This window comes from Desmodus rotundus, chromosome 1 (genome assembly GCF_022682495.2).
Source record: "Desmodus rotundus isolate HL8 chromosome 1, HLdesRot8A.1, whole genome shotgun sequence".
NCBI classification, from domain to species: domain Eukaryota; kingdom Metazoa; phylum Chordata; class Mammalia; order Chiroptera; family Phyllostomidae; genus Desmodus; species Desmodus rotundus.
In genome coordinates, this window is record NC_071387.1 from 188,994,071 (window position 1) to 189,013,478 (window position 19,408).

Below are 19,408 nucleotides of genomic sequence, written 5' to 3' on the forward strand. Positions count from 1 at the left end.
AAGGCAGAGGACAGCAGGTGGCCCTGGTTGGGAGGGTGGCTGGTAAGTGACAGGGAGGCGTGGGGAATGACTGCTGAGAGTGTGGGGAGCTTGCAGTCACAATGATCTGGGTGTTGGTAACACAAGTGTGCACATTTGTCAACACTCATCAAGCTGTACATGTGAAATCAGTACGCTTTGCTACTTTACCTTAATTGGGAAGGGGGGTGAATTCTAGATCTAAGAATGACTTCTTGATCTCAGGCTTAGGACCTGGTAGATTGGAAAGTTCACTGGCTAAAAATGCAAAGCATGAGAAGAAAAACACATTTCTGGGAGAAAAAAACAGGATGAATTTAGGACATGCCGCCCCTAAAAGGCCCACGGAACATGTCTGTGATGGTACCTTGGGGGCATGTGGACATGTCTGGAACTCGGGAGAAAGTGGCGGGACAGGTGTTTAAGTCAGGGGGGCGGGGAGAGGGGGGAGGGTCATGAAGGTCCGAGAGGAAAGGCAGTTGAGCTAGAAGAGGGGGAGGTGGCAACGCTGAGCTGAGGAGGCACCCCGAGAATGGAGGAAACCCAGAGTGGCGGAGCACCAGGGAGGAGACTAGGGCACACGTGGTGTAAGGGACTGTGGAACCAAAGGTGCATCTACTTTTTAAAAAATATGGAAAGCACTAGAAATTTTTGAATGATGATGCCAAATATCCAGGAGAAAGGGAGAATCCAAAGAATCAGGGCAGGGGCACTTCAAAGATGGAGCAAAGTCGCAGGAAAGCAGGAGGGGCGATCCCACACAGGAAGCAAAGGGCCTCTGGCGTGATGGAGCCCTCTTTCCACCCCACAGGCTGGACTCCTAGATCAGTGCAGGTGTGTCCACAAGCTGTGGCCTGAACGTGCCCTGCTGCCTGCTTCTGTAAATAAGGCTTTGTTGGAACACAGCCTAGCTGTTCACTTGTGTACCGTCTATAAATGCATTTGCACACCAAGGATGGAGCTGAGTGGTTGTAATAGAGACGGTCTCACCCACAAACCTGAAATACACGCTCCCTGCCCTTTCCAGAATCCTTTGTTGACACCTGACAGACACCTCCATCCTGTCAATCAAATCCTCCTGATTCACATGATTTTCTCAAAGTGTACATTGGTCACTCTCTTGCTCGTAGAAGACCAAGGACACTTCTCTACTACTGTCTGGAGGATTCGGTCCAAAAGTCTTAGGCAAGCAGGACAAAATCCTTAAAGTTTGACCCTGTACCAATAATGAGGATTCTGTTCTGAAATGAACACAGGGAAACTCAAGTTCAAATCCCGTGCCTGTTGTTCACAGCTGGTCTCTTTAGCAAGCAATTCAACAGCTCTCAGCTTCGGCTCCCCCACAGAAAATGCCTCTCGAGCTTCTCTGAGGATTACACACAACTTGTCTTCCCAATTCCTTTCAATTCTTTCTTTCTTTCTTTCTTTCTTTTTAATTAATGCCATTTCCCTTCCATGGTCTTTCCCAGCTCCTTCAATGCCCCTGGGCAAACCCCACAGCCTTAGGGATGTGCTCCATTCCCTAACTATTCTTGTTTTGCTAGACATCTGTGTCTTAGCAAATGCCTCTGTGCCCTTCCTCCCCTCTAGGCTGGCCATATTCCTATGTGATCACATGTCACTTTCTCTATGAAATATCTTCTTGACCCCTTCTGGAATATCTACTACCATCTTCGCTGGGCAGCCATGTGTTATTTCTATTATAGCATTTGGCAGGCTGAATTAAATAATTTACACTAGTTTCTTCCCATCAGAATAGAAGTTCCTGAAGGGCAGTGGTCTTCCTCTTTTTTTAAAACCCCCCAAAGCCTATCATAGAAATCTGGCGTATGACCCCAGCATCGGTACCTTTCTCATCCAGGACGCAAGTTTTGTTCACTGTTGCTCAGTCATTTCTAAATATATTCCGAGAAAGAAAAAAAAACACCAAACACCCAATTATCATTCCAGAGTATAGAAGACATAGTTAAGAAATCACTTTGGTTTTGGAAAACCAAAAGATACAAAGGAAGCAGAGTTCCCTAGCCAACAGTCGCTCCTTCTATCCATCCTTTGACAGCTGTTGAAGGCTGGCCCCCTTACCAGACACTGTCCCTGGCGAAGGTGAATTAGCCTCATGCCTTGCCTACACTATGTATCTTAATAGGTCATGTTACTAAACTCTGCCTGCCCAATACAATGAATGAAAAACTGACGTCAGTGCAAAAAGTACTAGATCAACCAAGATCAATTGCTGACCTGGTCAGTTATGTGAATAAAGAATTTCAACTAAGTCTTAAACTGATATACTTTAAAAACAATAATAGCATGAGCATTCATTTAAATGGGCACAAAAAGTTAAAATAAGCGTGAGACAGGTAAAGGGCCATGAAAGTAAGGCCGATGAAGCCGACTTGGACTGGAAGCCTCGAGACTCGGCATTGACACCAGCCAGCTGGGGCCCTTGGCCGAGCATGCAGGCTCATACATAGAGTGAGAGCAAAACTGATCTAGGAGTCCTGTCTCATGCCAAGTAGGCTAATTTTCCGATTTAAAAGCTATCAGCATGTTTTGAAAGTAGTAAAACATGTTGCAGCCACGAGGGGGCAGGTTATGCCTGAGGAAATCTAAATAGGGCTCCTGTATCCCACAATTTTTATTTTTCTACTCGATTTTCTCTTAATTCCCACAGCCCCAACCCCCACTTAAAAAAAAAAACAAAAAACCTGCTGTAGAGAGCTATTAAAAACCAAAACACACTTTAATGAGAACTCTATTCTTCAAGACTATTTCCTGAGTTAATTTAGATAAACGCAGTTCAATTTTTCACACCAGCCTGACACAATGGAAGCTTTCTGTTTGGGATCCACCCCCTCCCCTTCCCTCACCTCCTCCACCTGACTTTTAAAGACCACAGTCTTCGGCACGAAAATGCTGCCCTTTTCCGTTTTATTGCACACGCATACACACGCACAGTGATCTCATTTGATTTTTGGCTTTCTTCCTAAGCGGCTCTGTCTAGCAAGTCAAGCCCCCTTTTTTTTCCCTGCTTAAAGCAGTAAACACAAGCCATCATCAATGGCAAATATTCAGGTACCTAAGTGTGGAAAACAATTCAATCTTCTTCAGATAGATTTCCATTAACCTTATTAAATTAGATTCTGTATGCTGAAATAATGATCTTAAATTCTAACTTCTGAAATTTAGTGAAGTCATTTGAAAGAACCACTAATAGTGCTTCTGGTCAGAAGGGGAGTTACTTTATTGGGAATGTACTCTTAAAAGTTGTTTTTACATCAGGCAAGGCAAGCAGCTTTATTTGCATTAACTGCGAGCTGTAATCACTCATATTTACTTAACTGAATAAGTTGACAGTCCCTCTACCCGAGTGGTTTCCACAGCAAAGCACATTTACGCCAATAAGATGATGGAGAAAAGAGCATTTATCAGCCCAGATGTTTCCCTCCTCTTAAAGAAGGAGGCAGAGAGAGGTGGGGGGGGGGGGGAAGAGGGCGGGGGGGGGGGGGGAGAGAATATGAATAATAAAGGCACTGTTTTTTTGTTCATATCATGCTGGGTTGTAACAAAAGCAAGGACCCAGGAACAAGAGCTATGGGTAGAAACTGCCAGTAAGAAGAACACTACCCTGACGGTGGTTTTCTGTATGTTGGTATCATACAGAACACCCAAATCAAAGGGCTGCTGGAAGGTTCCAATGAGTCCTGCCTGTACAGTGCTGGGCACGGTGCCCAATACACTTCCCCCTTCAAAAATGGGCAGCCATTATTTCTTACCCATCTTCAGTCAGATACCACACAGGGCGGGGTGAGGCCCTCACAAATGTCCGTGGCTGGGTCCCCTCCATTCCCCTTCCCTGAGGTTTCAATGAAGGGCCTCCTCTGGCATGTCTGCCCCTCCAGGACCCCTTTCTCCCCGGGAACAGGAGTGGCTTCTCTGACAGGTGAACTGGGGGAAGGGCTGGTCTGTTCCTTACCATCTGGGAACTGGTTTCCCACAGGGCCTGTGGCCACCAGTTACCTGCCTATACCCATGACCAGGTAAGTCTGTCTAATTTTGGGCTGCAATGTTAGCGGCCCTGACTGGCTGGAAGTCTAAAGCTGCCATATGGTCGTCCATCTGTGTCTGGGCCTGACTTCCATTGAATCTGAAATCAGGAGGATAGGTGGGGTCTTACTTGTTATCCTCCCCAAATCCAAACACCCCTTTCCTCCTGAAATACTGTAATTATTTTGGCACAAGTTGGGACTAGAAAGCCATCTCTAATAGATGTCAAAATCTTCTTTCCCTTCGCAGCTCTGTTTATACACTTCTGGTTCTTAGTAAGAGCAGTGCTCCAGGAGTGGATGCCTGGAGGACGCAGCAGTGAAGGGCCTGGAGACTCCATGGAAACCGCACTGAGAGTGACATTCAGCTCACGGGCCTTGGATGCCTTCCAGGGGTGTTCTGATCATCCCCAGAACAGGATTCCAATATAAACAGTGCATAAGAAGATCCAATAAGATTTCACTAGAATATAAGTAACAACGCACTTTGATTTAGTTACTAAAACTAAGAAGTATTTTTAAAGAAAGAGATTCTATTTCTTTTTTAGACAGTTCCTAGTAATAAAGGTCTTGAGAGTGGAGCTTCTGGTGGTTTAATAAATGAGGAAGAGTCAGCTGAAACAGATTATGTTAAGATCCCTCCTTCTCTCTCACCAAGAACATTAAATACAATAAGCAGGCCCTTCTATCTCCTTACATATACATAATAGTCCCTTTGCTGTAGCCAATTCAAAGGTACACTTTAGGAGCATCTAATTAAAACCACGAAAAATTCTCCCATTTGCGAGAGTCATCTCCGGAGTAATCGCACTGTGGGACAGAAAAAAAGAAATGTTGCCCAACCACACAACCATCCCATCTAGTGCTCTGGAGTATCAAACATTTTCATTTGAAAGAAGTAGGCAACACTTCCTCAAATCCACTGAAAGACCGTATCTCCAGCTGGATGGAATAAACTAAAGAATAATCAAGGCAAATAAAAAAGGGGAAGCAAATGGCGTAATTATTCTGAGGACAAATGTCAACAAAACGTAGAGCACCTTGATTTTCTACGTGAGCTCCTCCTATCTTCTGAAAGCTGTAGTTACCCAGCTTTTCAAAACGGAAAACTTCTGAGAAACCAGGCACTTAGGAAGTTTTTGCAGGAATGTGCTCAGGAAGGTGGGGGTGGGGGCTGGCTGAGAAAGCACAGCCAGTAGAGACTCCGAGGGTGGGTCTGCAAGGCTGCCTCTCCAAAGGTCCCCTGCTCCAGCCTCCCGGCTGGTTGGTTGGTTACCTGATGAGGACACACTGGTTGTCATGGCGCTTCCAAAGGCAGCGGTAGCACTCGTTAGCGACGGCAAAGACGTGCGGGGGCAGCTCACCCAGGTGGCTCTTGCTGTAGTGCTCCATGGTGGCACGCTCGTACAGGCCGGGGATGGTCTTGTAGGGGTTCACGGAGGCAATGATGGAGCCAATGTAGGTCTGCAAGCACAAGACACCCAGTTGCACACCGCACAGGGAGGAGTCACAGAGCAAGGGCTTCGCACCTCTAACCCATCCTGGGACAGGGTCAGGGACAGAGAGAGTCTGTGAGACGGGAAGGAGCTGCTACATGGCACTGAAGCCTGAGCTTTAACAGAATCCACCTGAGTGTCCCCTAAGGGGGAAGAGGACTTCTGCTCCCCACTGCATGCACTTTTCCTATGACTCTTTGGTACAAACTCTGGTCATTCTATACAAGTGAATGAGCCATTTCAAAGAGGACTTGCTACGAAGGGAAAACAAGAGAAAGAGGATGGTGAAGCAGCCCAGGTCAAAAACCCTGTCCCCCGGGGCCTCTTCACTCTGTCCTTGTCAGGGGGAGGAGCGGGGAGAGCTACTGTTCAATGGGGACAGAGCTTCTGTTTGGGATGGTGAGAACCTCCTGGAGATAGTGGTTACGGTTGCATAACATTGCCAATGTGATTTTTAAAATATTTTTTACTTTTAAATTACAGTTGATGTATATTATATTAGTTTCAGTTGTACGACCCTGTGATGAGACATTTGTATAACTTACAAAGTGATCACCCCTACAATGCAAATGTATTTAATGCACTGAATTGCACACTTTTAAATACTCAAATTGGTAAATATGGTGTTATGTGCACTCAACCACAACATTTAAAAGATAACAAGACCATTCTGAAAACACTAGGTATTCAATAATCTCAAACACCTCCTGAAGTTCCATATCATTTACCTGGAACTTAGTAGACAGACAAGCTTGCCTTTCTGGAACAAAAGCCAAGCTAGAAATTAAGCAACATCTTCAGAGCAGCAAGACAGAGGCCACTGAGGTACTGGAATGACCTATGTGTCCTCCACATAGACATGAGTATTCACCTGGACTTCTGCAAGAAATGCTAACGAAGCTCAGCTGTCTGGTTCCCATGCTCAGACCCAACTAAAGAAGCCGGTCAGGAGGGGAGGAGGCAAGAGTCCTGCAACCACCACCCACAGGCCAGCTTTCATGGCACACGTGTGCTGTGCCAAGGGCTTCAGGGGTGTTATGGGCTAAATCCCTATGCTGAGCCCTAAATCCCCACTACCTAAAAATACGACTATAGTGCATATGGAGAAATGCCTTTAAAGAAATGTTTAAGTTAACCATTAGGGTGGGCACTAATCCAATCTGACTGCTGTTCTTCTGAGAAAAAGATTTGGATACACAGAGACACACCAGGGATGAGTGTGCACAAATAAAGACCACATGAGGTCCTGCATGGTGTGGCTCAGCAAGTTGGAGTGTTGTCCCATAAACCAAAAGGTCTCGGGTTCGATTCCCGGTCAGGGCACATACCTTGGTTGCGGGCCTGGTCCCCAGTTGGGGCATGTATGAGGAGCAACCGATAGATGTTTCTCTCTCACACAGATGTTTCTCTCCCTCTCTCATTCCCTACCCCCCTCCCTTCTCCTCTCTCTAAAATCAATAAGCATGTCCTCTAGTGAGGATTAAAAAAAAAACCTCATGAGGACACAGCAAGAATGTGGCCATCTGCCAGCTAAGGAGAGAGCCCTCGGAAGTAATCAACCCTGCCAGGTATCTTGATCTTGGACTTTTAGCTTCCCAACTGTGAGAAAATCAACTTCTGTGGGTTAAGCTACCGGGACAGTGATATTTTGTTAGGACAGCCCTCGCAGACTAATTCAGAGGGCCTGACCCCTTTTACACTCACAATAACCCTGGAAGGGTCAAAGCATTACTACCCCTGTTTTTCTGGTGAGGAAACTGAGGCATAAAGAGAAAAATCCGCATACAGTCACACACCGAGTAAGTGGTAGCAGTGAGATTTTGAACCCAGGCAACCTGATGCCAGAGCCTTCTCGAGATCACTGGTAAGTCTGGGCAACGCAGCAGAGCAAGGGAAAAGCGGGAAACACTCGGCACAAAGTCCGAACATCCTGAGAGCATCTGCAGCACATTATAGCAATTTGTATCATTTATATTCACAGCGACTGCCAGGAACGTCAGGCAAAGTATCGTATGTTCCATGTAACTGGTCTACAATGTAAGGAGGTCTGTAATGTGCTTTGGAAATACATTGAACCAAAAAAGGTTAAAAACATAAAAGAAACATTACCATATGACCCAATGATTCCTCTTCTAGGTATATGCCCAGAAGAATTAAAAACAGGTACTCTAATACAGATACAGCGGCATTGTTCGTGATAGCCTAAATGTGGAATCAACCCAAATGTCAACAATTGCCAGAGAGACGGGTAAACAAGATGTGCTACATGCATGCGATGGAATATCCAGTCACAAGAAAAGAACGGAGTACTGAGACATGCTACACTACCGATGAACCTTGAGAACACTGTACTGAATTAATGAAGCCAGACACACAAGTTCACGTACCCAGAAAGAACAAGATGTGCCATGTTCCTTAACCTTAACACAAAGTCTTGGAATACACACCGTCAGGTTTCAACCCAAACTGAGAAAGGAAAAGGCTCTGGCGGCAAATCACAGACCTTTTAGTAAGGGAGGAACAGAAGGCATTTAGAATTCAGGGACAAAATAATCTCATCAGAGTTCAAATAATAAGTATATATGTTGTAGTTGATAGTAACTTCAACAAATGGATTCCCCATGTATCAACAGGGACAGCAAACAACCAGACTTATTATAAGCCAAATGCAGTATCTAAAATCTCTTATTTAAAGAAAAGAGAGGAAAGGAAAGAAAAGAGAAAAGGAAAGAAAAGAGAAAAGGAAAGAAAACGAAAGGAAAAAGAAAAGAGTGTGTAAATGTGTCTGGCTGGTATGCAGAAAGAACCCAATTTTTTATTTTTTCAGATTACAAGAAACCTGGCCTAATTTAGAGTTAAAATTGCCTCTCTACTGTAAGAAGCTCCATTTAGTACCAGGGTAAAGTAGGCTCTTAAAACAAGAAGGCTCAAGTTTTACAGTTTCGCCTTCTCACTAATGACCTAAGTCATTTCTTAAAAGGCTTGTCACGTATTTTAAATGACAACTAATCCTACATGTTTCCAAAACAACTTTACCTGTCATTTCATAACTGTGGGCAGAGAGGACAACACTAACTACGTAATAACTTCGTCGCATGCTCTCACCTGCTCCAATAAAACCTTGAGATGGGGCAGGGCAGAGGCTGCTGTCTGCCCTCTTTGACAGATGAAGAAACGGGTGGAGGATGCTAACCACTGCCCGACAGTCACAGAGCCAGTGACTGAGAAGGAGGATGGAATCCTGGGGTCCTGGTGTGGCACACTGCAGGTCTGCGTGACCCCCTTCACCACCCACCCACATAGGGAGTGGCAATCATCCCAGCCTCTGCCCAGCCTCATTGTCAGTGGCCAATGTCTCCGTGTCCTGTAAGCTCCGCTTTCAATCAACTCTAGAATCACTCTCCTTTCCCTCCATCTCCACCGCCCTGACCTCACTTGCTTAGATGTCCATAAAAGCCTCCTTCCTCACTGATTTCCCACACGAGCCTGTGTGCTCAATTCAAGCTCCACACTTGACAAATGAACTTCTGAAGACGAAACTTTCCTACTTAAAACTCTTAAACAGCTCCCACAACCTTTAGGGTCAACGACAGGAATATTCAAGATAGCAGTTTGTGAGGCTCCAAAAATGTAATGGGACACCCCCCGCCCCACCATCCTAACCAATTACTCTCATTACAGTGACAGAAGAGTGGGCGGGGCAGGGGCGGGGCTTCAGTACCCTGAGGGGTCTTTACGTACTCATTGAGTTTTTATTGCTTGGGTCCATCTACACACCAAGGAGTACTTATGAACCTCCCCAAAAAGAAGTGTAAGATAACACAGCAACAACAGCGATAGTTCCCAATGCTTTATTCAAAGGACCCTGTGCCAAATCTCAGAGGTTGGTCCATCAGCAAAAATAAATACTGCCCGAGACATCTTTTTCCCCACTACCTGAAATATACCACTTCGCCTGAATGATTTTTTGTCACTAAATGAGTAACAGATGTGTTGAATAGTAAGGAAAGTCCAACAGGCAATAAAAAGTAAAAATGGCAACTGGGGATGAAGGGGGGTGAGAAGGGCCCAACTGAAATTAAGTACCAAGGGAAGCAAAGAGAAAAGGTACTAAGAAACCCTAAGAGCTATGAGACAACATTTGTTGCATGCTTGTACCATTTATCACTCTATAAAAAGGTATTTTTAACTGCTCTAAAAGTGGCCCTGATAACACCCTCCTGTTAAGACGCTGGACATCGCAACTCTCCAACACAAGGTGGGACCAAGTACTGGTTTCTTCATGCTGGGTTCCAAGTCCCACAAGAATAAATAGCCTGATCATTTTAACAGCTCTTCTGAAATAGAAAGTACATTCTATTTTGAAGCACATAAAACTTTTTTCTAGTCAGAAAAGTTCCATATAACTCACCAAAAAAATACACTTCCTTGCCCATTTTAATAATCTGGAACAGCTGGAGCACATATTGCTTAAAAATGTTGGGAGGAACTCACTCTATTTCTTCAATCCAAAATCTACCAATTCAAGATTTTCAAGAGGCACAAGGGTATAATACCAAGTCTCTAACTCTCCACCAAAGGGAAAAAAAATCAACTACAAGTAAGAAAAAGTGACCAGTGGCCTCAGCCGCAGAGCTGAGTGTGGCTGTGGAGGAGTCTGAGCTACTGTTGGGGAGTCGCTCTTCCAACACAGGAACGGATGAATGAGACTGCAAGGCCTGGCCACGTTAGAAGACTGGAGGTCCTCAGCCTGGAGCGAGGGTCCCTGGGACAGCACTTACCCGCTCTGGGCCTAAGTTCTGATCTGCAGTAACAACACACCCTCTGTTATCCCACGTGATTGCTATGTGAAACTGCTACATAAATCAGAGGTATTTATGACTGTTTTTGTTAATGAAAATAAAGCCGCAACTGCTTTTTATCATGTGGTCCTGAAAAGCTGGAGGCAGACCAAGTCATGTGAAATGCACCAGGAAACTGCTTCAAGAGCGTGCTGGGCAGACTTTCCCCAAGGGAAGGGCCTGTTAAGAAGCGGAGTTGTTAGCCACCCACCATTCTCCTCTTGCCCTCTTTCTCCATCATCTCAGCTAAATGTGGCAATGAATTACTTCTGGGATCCTTCTCTTTAGTGCAGCTTGTTTTAAATTACAGACCTGTATACGCAATGGCTCACTGGACATCCTCTCGTCAATGCCCCTTGGCTCAAACTTAGCATGGACAGGGCTCATTTCCCCAAATACCTGCTTCTTCTCAGAGTCACATCATGACAAATGGCACCATGTTCTACCCAAATGATTAATCCAGAGATCTAGGGCTCATCCTGTAGAAGTCATCCCACCTGCCCCCTCAACTCAATCAAACACATAACATTTTACCTCTCAGTATCTCCTGAACTCAAGACATTCCCAGGACTGGTTCCGACTGAACCACATCGTTTCCCACTGGTCTGCTGGCCCCTCTGCTCCTAGACCGGATGCCTCCTGCACTCACTCATCACCCTGCAGCCAGAGTGAGCTTTCCAAGAACTCCCGATTAAAGTCGCCCCCTACAGCCTTCACAAATAAATTCAAGGTCACTAACTTGAACACACAGGGCCCCTCCTCACCTGCTCCTGACCACCTCACCAGCCAGCTGCATGCAACCTTCATTCCTGTGTCTTCAATGTCCTGCAGGTGGACAACTGCATCACATCACATGATTTTATGTCTCTGCCCATGCCCACCTTTTGCCAGAAATAAGCCACTGTCCTCCTTGACCGAATCCTCCAATTGATGCTTCGAAACTCAGCACAACTAGTGCGCCTCAGCTGAGAATCACTTTCTGACCCTCCCCTCACATCCTCCTTCCAAGGGTCATTCTTTCTGTGTTCCTAGTAAGTAGTTTTATCACATTCATTGTCACCCTGGGCTATTTGTCATTGGTGTGCTGTGTCTGTCTTCACCAATAAACTGGGAGGTGCTACAGGGGCAGTGTCTTCATTTATCTAATCTTTCAAGAAACTATTAACTTGAACAAGAGTGATTTTGCATACTCGGGGCCCCACATCCATCCTGACCCAGAGGCAGCGCTGAAGATATACTGGCAGCCCGTGAGCTGACCATCCGAATAAACTCACATTTTAACTGTGTTCTAGTGCTCTCTCCTCTGCATAACACAACTGCTTGCCATCGCTGTCCAGCTGAACAACTAAAAACGTTTTAAAATAATTTTTAAAAACCTGTTAAACATTCAAGGTTGCTGAAAAGAAAACTCAATCACAACAGATAACTCAAGTTGTTACTGAAGTCAAGTTCTTAAATTAGGAGGTGACATTTCTATTTAATTTGAGTGGCTTTCAGACTAAAATTCCCTCCTTGCTGAAAGAAATATGACCCCAAAGAGAGGCAGGGAAGAAAAAAAAATCACAAAAACAAAGTTCATAATTGCCACCATCATGTGCTGATGTGGAAGTGGCCACTCAAAAGCATAAATGGTTGGCAAAGTTTAAAAATACATATATAGTCAGACAGATGGTTACAATCATCTTTTGGCAACACCAGTTTTTGATTTCATGTGGAAAAAAACCCTGACAAACCACACTGAATTCAGCTGTTCCCGGTATGAGACACATGCCAAGACTGCTAATCATCGGGACATCAGGCCATCCCCGAGTCCGTGAGAGGCACGCTGTTACTTGACACTGGCTTTGGAAAAGAACAGAAACAAACTGAAGAAAAAAGTCTACTTTGGGAACACTCAAGGAGAGGAAAGGAAAGCAAAGGCAGATTTGGATTTGCACGTCCAAAACGGTAAACTCCGTGGCGTGGTACGTCCAGTCCCGACACGGCAGGCTCCCGCGATTCCCCACGGGAGAACTCAGTTCACCTGCTTCCTGCCATCAATAGGTCTTTAACAGGCTGTTGCATTTTTAAAATGCTAACACATTTGGCTTGACAGAAGCAGGCTTCAAAGTTAATTCAGGAATAACATCAAACACACTTACATATTCAGTCCGGAACACCACCTAACCAAAGGAGAGTATTTTTGAAACACCTAAAAATACATTAGCTGTGAAGAGTCTTTTGTGCTGACATGAGCATTTATCTTTAGACACAGCCCCCGTGTCTTAAAACAGGCTTGTTTGATTCTGATCTCTGCACTGTTTGTTCAACAAGACCAACAAACTAACCGAAGGGCTGGGTGGAACAGAGCACGGCTTCCTCTGGAGCCATCTCCAACCCCATAATTGCAGGCGCGCTCTAAGTTCCCTGCGGCTCCCTCCCTGGTGTGGTTTGGAGCCGTTCCTTCCAGGCAGGACAGGAGTCTCCTCCGTGCAATTGGCCCAGAGTGCAACAAACCCTATAATGCAGAGAATGGGCTTCTCTTCCATGCGGCAGAAAACCAGCCTCCCCACCAGCCTTGTTTGGCAGTCCCTCCCTTCTGGATGCAGAGCTTATCTTCCATACAACAGGAACCTCATCTGCTCCTGTAGACACTGTGTTTAGATCCTGGGTACATAACAATTTGAAATGATCCAGGCTCCAGAGAATAGAGTATGCCAGGCATCCAAAACCCGGCTCGTCTTTCCCACTCTCCTCTCCCCAAGGAGCTGCCAGGACCAACGGCGCCATGCTCAGGCCCATTTGGGTTTGACAAGGCTGGCAGTCATTAAAGCTAATCCTTTCCCCTTGGCCTCCTCCCCCACACTCCTCATATCTGTTCTTGTCTTGCTCACAACCATGTGTACTCTGGTCTAAAACCCTCAGCTCCTTACCCTTGAATCACCTCATCGCAACACTCACTAAACCAACCAACTCTTTAGTCTTATCTCATGTCACTTCTCCATCAAGTCTTCTAATTTTTCCCAGGGAAATTTTCTCTTCAAAACCTTTAACGAAGACAGAGTGGTCTGTACACCACCGAGCCCGAACTTTGTGGACTAGTTTTAAGGAAAGCAAGGTTTCTCGGCCTCGGCTCTCGTGATACCTTGGACCAGGTAAGTCTTGGTTGTGGGGCTGTCCTGTGCACTGAGAGGGGGTTAGCAGAATCCCTGGCCTCCACCTACCATATACCAGTAGCATTCTCTGCCCTAGCTATGACAACCAAAAATGCTTCCAGATAGTGCCAAATGTCCCCTGGGGGGCAGCATTACCTGCTTAAGAACCACTGCTTCCGGGAACCCTGACCCCAGCCTGCCTAAAAGCATCTCATTGCTCAGAGTTCCCCAACACACACCAGATTCCTTAAGCAAAGAACCTGCTCCCAATTTAGTGAGGCCACTGTACCAAATTCACTCTCCTCTCTCCATCATCATGCGTGGTGTCTCACTAGCCTTGCCTTCTAACCAACTCTTTGTAGTGTCATTACTGTCCCCTGCTCCATGGCCAACTCAGGCTTTTCACCCACCTCTTATCTCTTTGTACCACAAACACATACCCCGCCCCTCCACTCCCTGCATCTTCAGGAACTTACAGATGGGAGCACTTGCCTTCACCAGGTCTCATCAGTGGTAGGAAGACACAGGGGAGGGTGGGACCCTCATCAGACCAAGGGATGAGACCATCAGGGGCAAGTCTGCTTGGCAAGAAGCCTGGAGATAAGAGATTCAAGGTGGGACTTTGGGATGGACTCCCAGGTGAGGAGCTGAAATGCTGAGCTAGGCTTCTACTTGGGAAGTTGCTAGAGGATGGGAAAGAGTGACCAGGTGGAGCCTGAAGCATGAGAAACCTGGAATTCCAGGAGGGTATCAAGCATTAGAGCATCTGCTCTCATCAAAGTGTCCGAGCCGAACAGGACAGGCAGCAGGCAAGTCGGGCAGACCTACAGACACCGACCCAACAGTGCGCACAGCCTCCATGCCCGAGGACAGGGTGCCAAAGTGCGAGGCAGGCGCTTCGTAAATAAAGACTTGGTGATATCAGATAAGATGCTGAGAAAGGTACAAAGGTTAACAAAGGTTCCAAAGCTTTCTCTTATATTTCATTGTAAAAGAGCTCTATCAGGTATGAGTGTTATGACACCTGACCTTTTAAAAAAACCTAAGTTAAAAAACTGACACCCCAAAAGATTAATACAGAGCCTAAGAGGAGGTGAGTGGAGAAAAGGGGGCTCAACCCTGATTTGTCTGTGGAATGCTTTATCCCTCGATCACTCTCCACCCCAATTGTCATAGAGGCTGCCAGGGGCTAGAGAAATGATTCTACTGGAGTCTGGTAGATAAGGGTGGTCCCAAGGAGAATAAAGCTAATGGTCCTTCATTGCCCAAAACAATAGACTTCTCTACCTGGAGACGGGTCCTCTCATCAGTGAGCTGTGTAACCTGCAAACTCAGACCAGAGAGCCAACATATAAGACCCAGAGTGGGGGAGACACGACAGAAAAACATCCCCCACCCCAGATGTCCACGCCGAATTTCCAGAACCTGTGACTGTGTGATGCTGCACAGCCAAAGGACTTTGAAGATGTGACTAGGTGGTAAACTCTGAGATAGTGGGCCCGATCTAATCACATAGTCCTTAAAAGCTAAGAGCCTTCTTGATGCAGTCAGCGACAGAGATGAGAAGGAAGGAGGAGAGATTTGAAAGCTGAGAAGGGCTGATCTACCACTGCTGGCTTTGAAGGTGAAGGAACGGGGCCTCTAGACACTGGGACAGCCCTCAGCTGACAGCCAGCAAAAAAAACAAGGGCCTCAGTCTCCCGACTACAAACAGCTGAACTCTCCCAGTCCCAGGGAATGAGCAGGAAATGGTTCCTCCACTACAACCTCCAGACAGGCTAAAGTGAAGATAGCACCCCCTGCACCCCCCCCCCCTCCCCGTGCAAGTCACATCATTTTCCCCTGTTTTAAACATACAGACAGACATCACTCAGAGCCGGAATCAAAGGCAGAAAGCGGTGCTCTTCCGACAGATGGTGGTTTTGTCTCGATGGGGCAGTCTGACAGGTACTGGCACCCCCGGCCAACAGCTTCAGTGATGTTAAGGAAATCGTGGTGGCTGCTTTATGGATAATAATACAACTACCCAAGTCTCAAAAGAAAGGCATGTAAGGACAAAATTAACTGAACTGAACCGCAAATTGCATGTACAAAAATCCTGTGTTTTTCCCTCAAAGGAGAGGAAAAAGATCTTCATTTCAGGAAAAAGAGAACAAGATCCTATTCACAGGATTTATTGGACAATTTGGCTATCAGGTTTAACGTCGTCATCACGGAGGAGGAAAATAACTGTTAAAAGGCTGCCTTTTAAATCCACTGGGCAGTTTTTTTTCTCCTCCTAATTGACAGACTTTTTCTTGACTACTAAATGTATAGTAAGAACTTGCAAGTAAAGACATGAGTTTGGAAATACTCACCTACAAGAAACATACACCAATAAAACATGTTTCATTCCAGTGTCACATTTCATTACCAACTAGAATCAGTTATTTCTAATATGTATGGCACGCATTGTACAACATTTATGGCACAACTACCGGGTGCCTGGCAGGGGCCCTGGCTGCAGAAAGACAAAGTAAGTAACTCCCTGACAAACCGCGCACGGCGAGGGCTATGTCAACAAAGAGCTACCTGAACTGCTGCCCACTCAATGCGAAACAGGCAGGCGCGGCGCATGGCGACCCGCACACCTGTGTAGTGAGTACCGGTGGGAAGGGGAGTTCACCGTCACCTGCGAGATTTCCGAGATGGGAGCGAAGGAAGAAACGCCATGTTCCACCAGCACATGCCAGACACGGACTATGTAGCCACTTTTCCATAAACACGCATGAACATTACCTTTTCTGAAGAACATATGGAAAACATTTTAAACCTGAACGCTCAGTGTAAGTAAACTCAGCACGTCAGAGGACTACCACATGATGAAATTTCTCTAGACGGGGCTGTTTGAAGACATTTGGCAAACATTAGGTCAATCTGGCAAAAGTGACACGTTCACAATGGAAAGAGAAGGCAAATACATTTTTTTTTCTTAAAGATGACTAAAATTAAGCCTAAATCCCCCCAAATCTCTCATTCCTCCTCTTCCCAACTCTTCTCTTCTGGTCTACGGCACAGTAGATGGATAGGAGGACCCTAACTCCTAAGGGAGCCTTGAGTATCATTTCCCGCCTACCAGATGCTGCAAAAGCTGACTTTACTCTTCATCATAATCACGAAGATAATAGCACAGTTGACTGTAACTCCGAAAGAGCAAAAATTGTTCAAAGACGAAGGGTTTTTACAAGGTTGAAAAAAAAAAAAAAAAAACTATGAATTTGCCCTTGACAAGAAAAATAAACACTTACTAAGCAGTCCACCCATTTACTATAAAGACCTGCAAACAGACAGATAAAAAAAGGATAAAATCTGCAGGCCAATCTTGACAAGATAATGTAATATATGTACTTTAATGTAAAATGGTTATTATAGGAGTTTTAAGTATTACTGTATAATATAGAAATAGTCACATTTCATAAAAGTTGAGACATGGGAGTGCCTGCTTTTTATGGACATGTCTCCATTCAAAACAGACAGATCCCACAAATAAGGAGGGTGGGGGTCCCTGTGAATCCAAATATCCCCCTGGGTGGCATCCAGAGCCAGGGGGAGAGAAAAAAAAAAGAAAGAAAATCCATAAAAGGAAAAAAACCAAGCAAATGAGAAAAAAAGCTTAAGCCCAGGTACACTGGTGTGCAAATCCACATTCCCCCCAGCTCTTAACTGAGGAAGTGAAGCCGCTGCTCGCTGCCCGTGACTTCTTTGTATCTGAGAACACTTACAAACAGGGCGCATTCACCAGAGGAGGTCAAATCACCCTCCGATTTAAGTAATTCCTCTCATAAAATGAAGGCAATAAACACAGAACATGATTTATTGAGCCACGTTTCTAATTTGGCAAAACACCTGAACACATAATTTTACTTACATTAACTAGAGAGTCTCAAAAAGACAGGAAACACTCTTCGAAAACAATGATTTGAAAAATAGCACTAGATCTATTTGGTGGGATCACTTCTTAAGTTATATAAATGTCTAACCACTATGCTGTACACATGAAAGTAATTTAATATTGAATGTCAACTGATGTCAACTCTAATTGAAAATTCAAAAAAAAAAAAAAAGAAAACAACGACAACAAAACCCATTCAGTCAGACTTGAGGGACTTTTAAATGGTGTGAAGAGGCACTCACGTAAATCTGATCTCTCTTATACCGCTGGTGCAGGTTGTGCATGATGGAGCCGCTGTGGAGTTCCGTCAAGGTGGCCATGTCGTCCACGCCCTCATCGTTCCCAGGCTGCATAGCGGTCACCTTCTGGTGTGTAATTGTGCTCTGCTTGTACGTGAATACCTGACAGGGGGCAACAGATGCAACTCTTTAGTTACCAGCAACAGAGAGTTTAGAAGTTTCCTGAACATGCAACACAAACAATACTAACTCAGTACAATGCCAGCAACAAGATCACGAATCAGACAATAAAAAATAAACTGCAGAGAACTTTTTCATGTTCTTTTTGCCACTCATCTCTTTTTAAAGAAGCAATTATTTTGACAATTGCTGCTAGGTGTTCTTTAAAAGACAATGTTAAGGGTTGCCCATCCTTTGGGAACCACAGAAATTGTAAATTTACAGTTTGCTTCTCTGCATATTTCTCCAACTGATACAAATCAGTTAACAAACTGGCTAACCAAGCTTTTAGAAAGATATTTGGTTTCACTACATAATGTTTCACACTGGATCATATATTTCAAAGCTTCATAATAACGTTTTTCCATTTCAGGGGTGTCCAACCTGAGCCCACAGGCCACATGCAGGCCAGGATGGCTGTGAATGCAGCCCAACATAAAACCGCACATTTACTTAAAACATTATGACATTTTTCTGTGACTATGCGTTGCAGGGTATTTAATGTGTGGCCCAGAGATGCCAAAAGGTTGGACAGCCCTGGAAGTGTTACATAAATCTACTGCATGTCAAAGATTTGTTCAAAGATTGGGACACATCTGCACAGGAATGTTTGGAAAATAGCCTTGGACACTACCCCCTCACTACCAGGGCATACAGCACTCGTGTGATTTTCAGGCAAACCAAGTCCCCTCCCTCTCAGACTTAAAATAAAATCAGTTTGTTGGCCTGACAGCCCGTCTCCCCCCAGATTCCACACCCCCGTGGCAAGTGCCGGATACATGCTGTGGCACGTAGGGAGGCAACTCTGATACCGTGAGACCGATCACTGAATTTGCATGCATTTCTCCCGTCTACTCAGTATTCCTTTCTCACACCTGATCTGGTTTAGGATTAACCATTGCAAGTCAGCTCCATTTGTTGACCAAAGTTTGACCAGCTTTACAAACACACTCAGGTAGCAACATCATTTCCTGATGGAGTCTACTCGGTATTTACTCACTTTACACTTTTATTATATTCATCCTCAAAATAAAACAAAACCATCAAAATGTAGTGTAAAAAATAAGAACCTAAAAGACACGAACAATACACAGTCTTCCCATGTGTGCACACGTGTGCACATGCACACAAAAAACCACCTTCGGGAAAACTTGCAGAACTTTTTGACTGGGGTGTCTGTTTTTAAATACTGGCCAGTTGCCTACAGGGCAACAAATGGCATGTTATTGCAGAAGAGAATAACACACTAAAAAAAGCAGAAGTACCAATTCAATGGTTTTCATAAGCCACGGAGAATGGCATGTTTTATTTTTCTAGAGAAAAATTAAAACTTCAGCAGTGGCATTCCTGCCACGTGAACCACAAGAGTTACTGAAAACTGGCTCTGAGACACTGCTTGAAGCAGGGCAGACTCCCAGCAGGTCTTCTGAGCACCGGCCACTCTCCCAGCTGCTTCCTGAGCTCAGACCCCCACCACGAGACGGGCC

At 45.2% G+C, this 19,408-nt stretch overlaps 1 protein-coding gene across 1 annotated transcript in view; it reads right to left on the bottom strand.

Annotated features, from left to right (window-relative positions):
* The window catches only part of MYO10 (myosin X), a 189,983-nt gene that overhangs the window by 89,025 nt on the left and 81,550 nt on the right, over positions 1 to 19,408 (bottom strand). Inside the window, exons 3-4 of the mRNA XM_024578421.4 lie at positions 17,706 to 17,864; positions 5,338 to 5,525 (exon numbers count right to left, since the gene is read on the bottom strand). Coding sequence (XP_024434189.2) covers positions 5,338 to 5,525; positions 17,706 to 17,864 — 347 coding nt within the window. The remainder of the gene's footprint in view (positions 1 to 5,337; positions 5,526 to 17,705; positions 17,865 to 19,408) is intronic.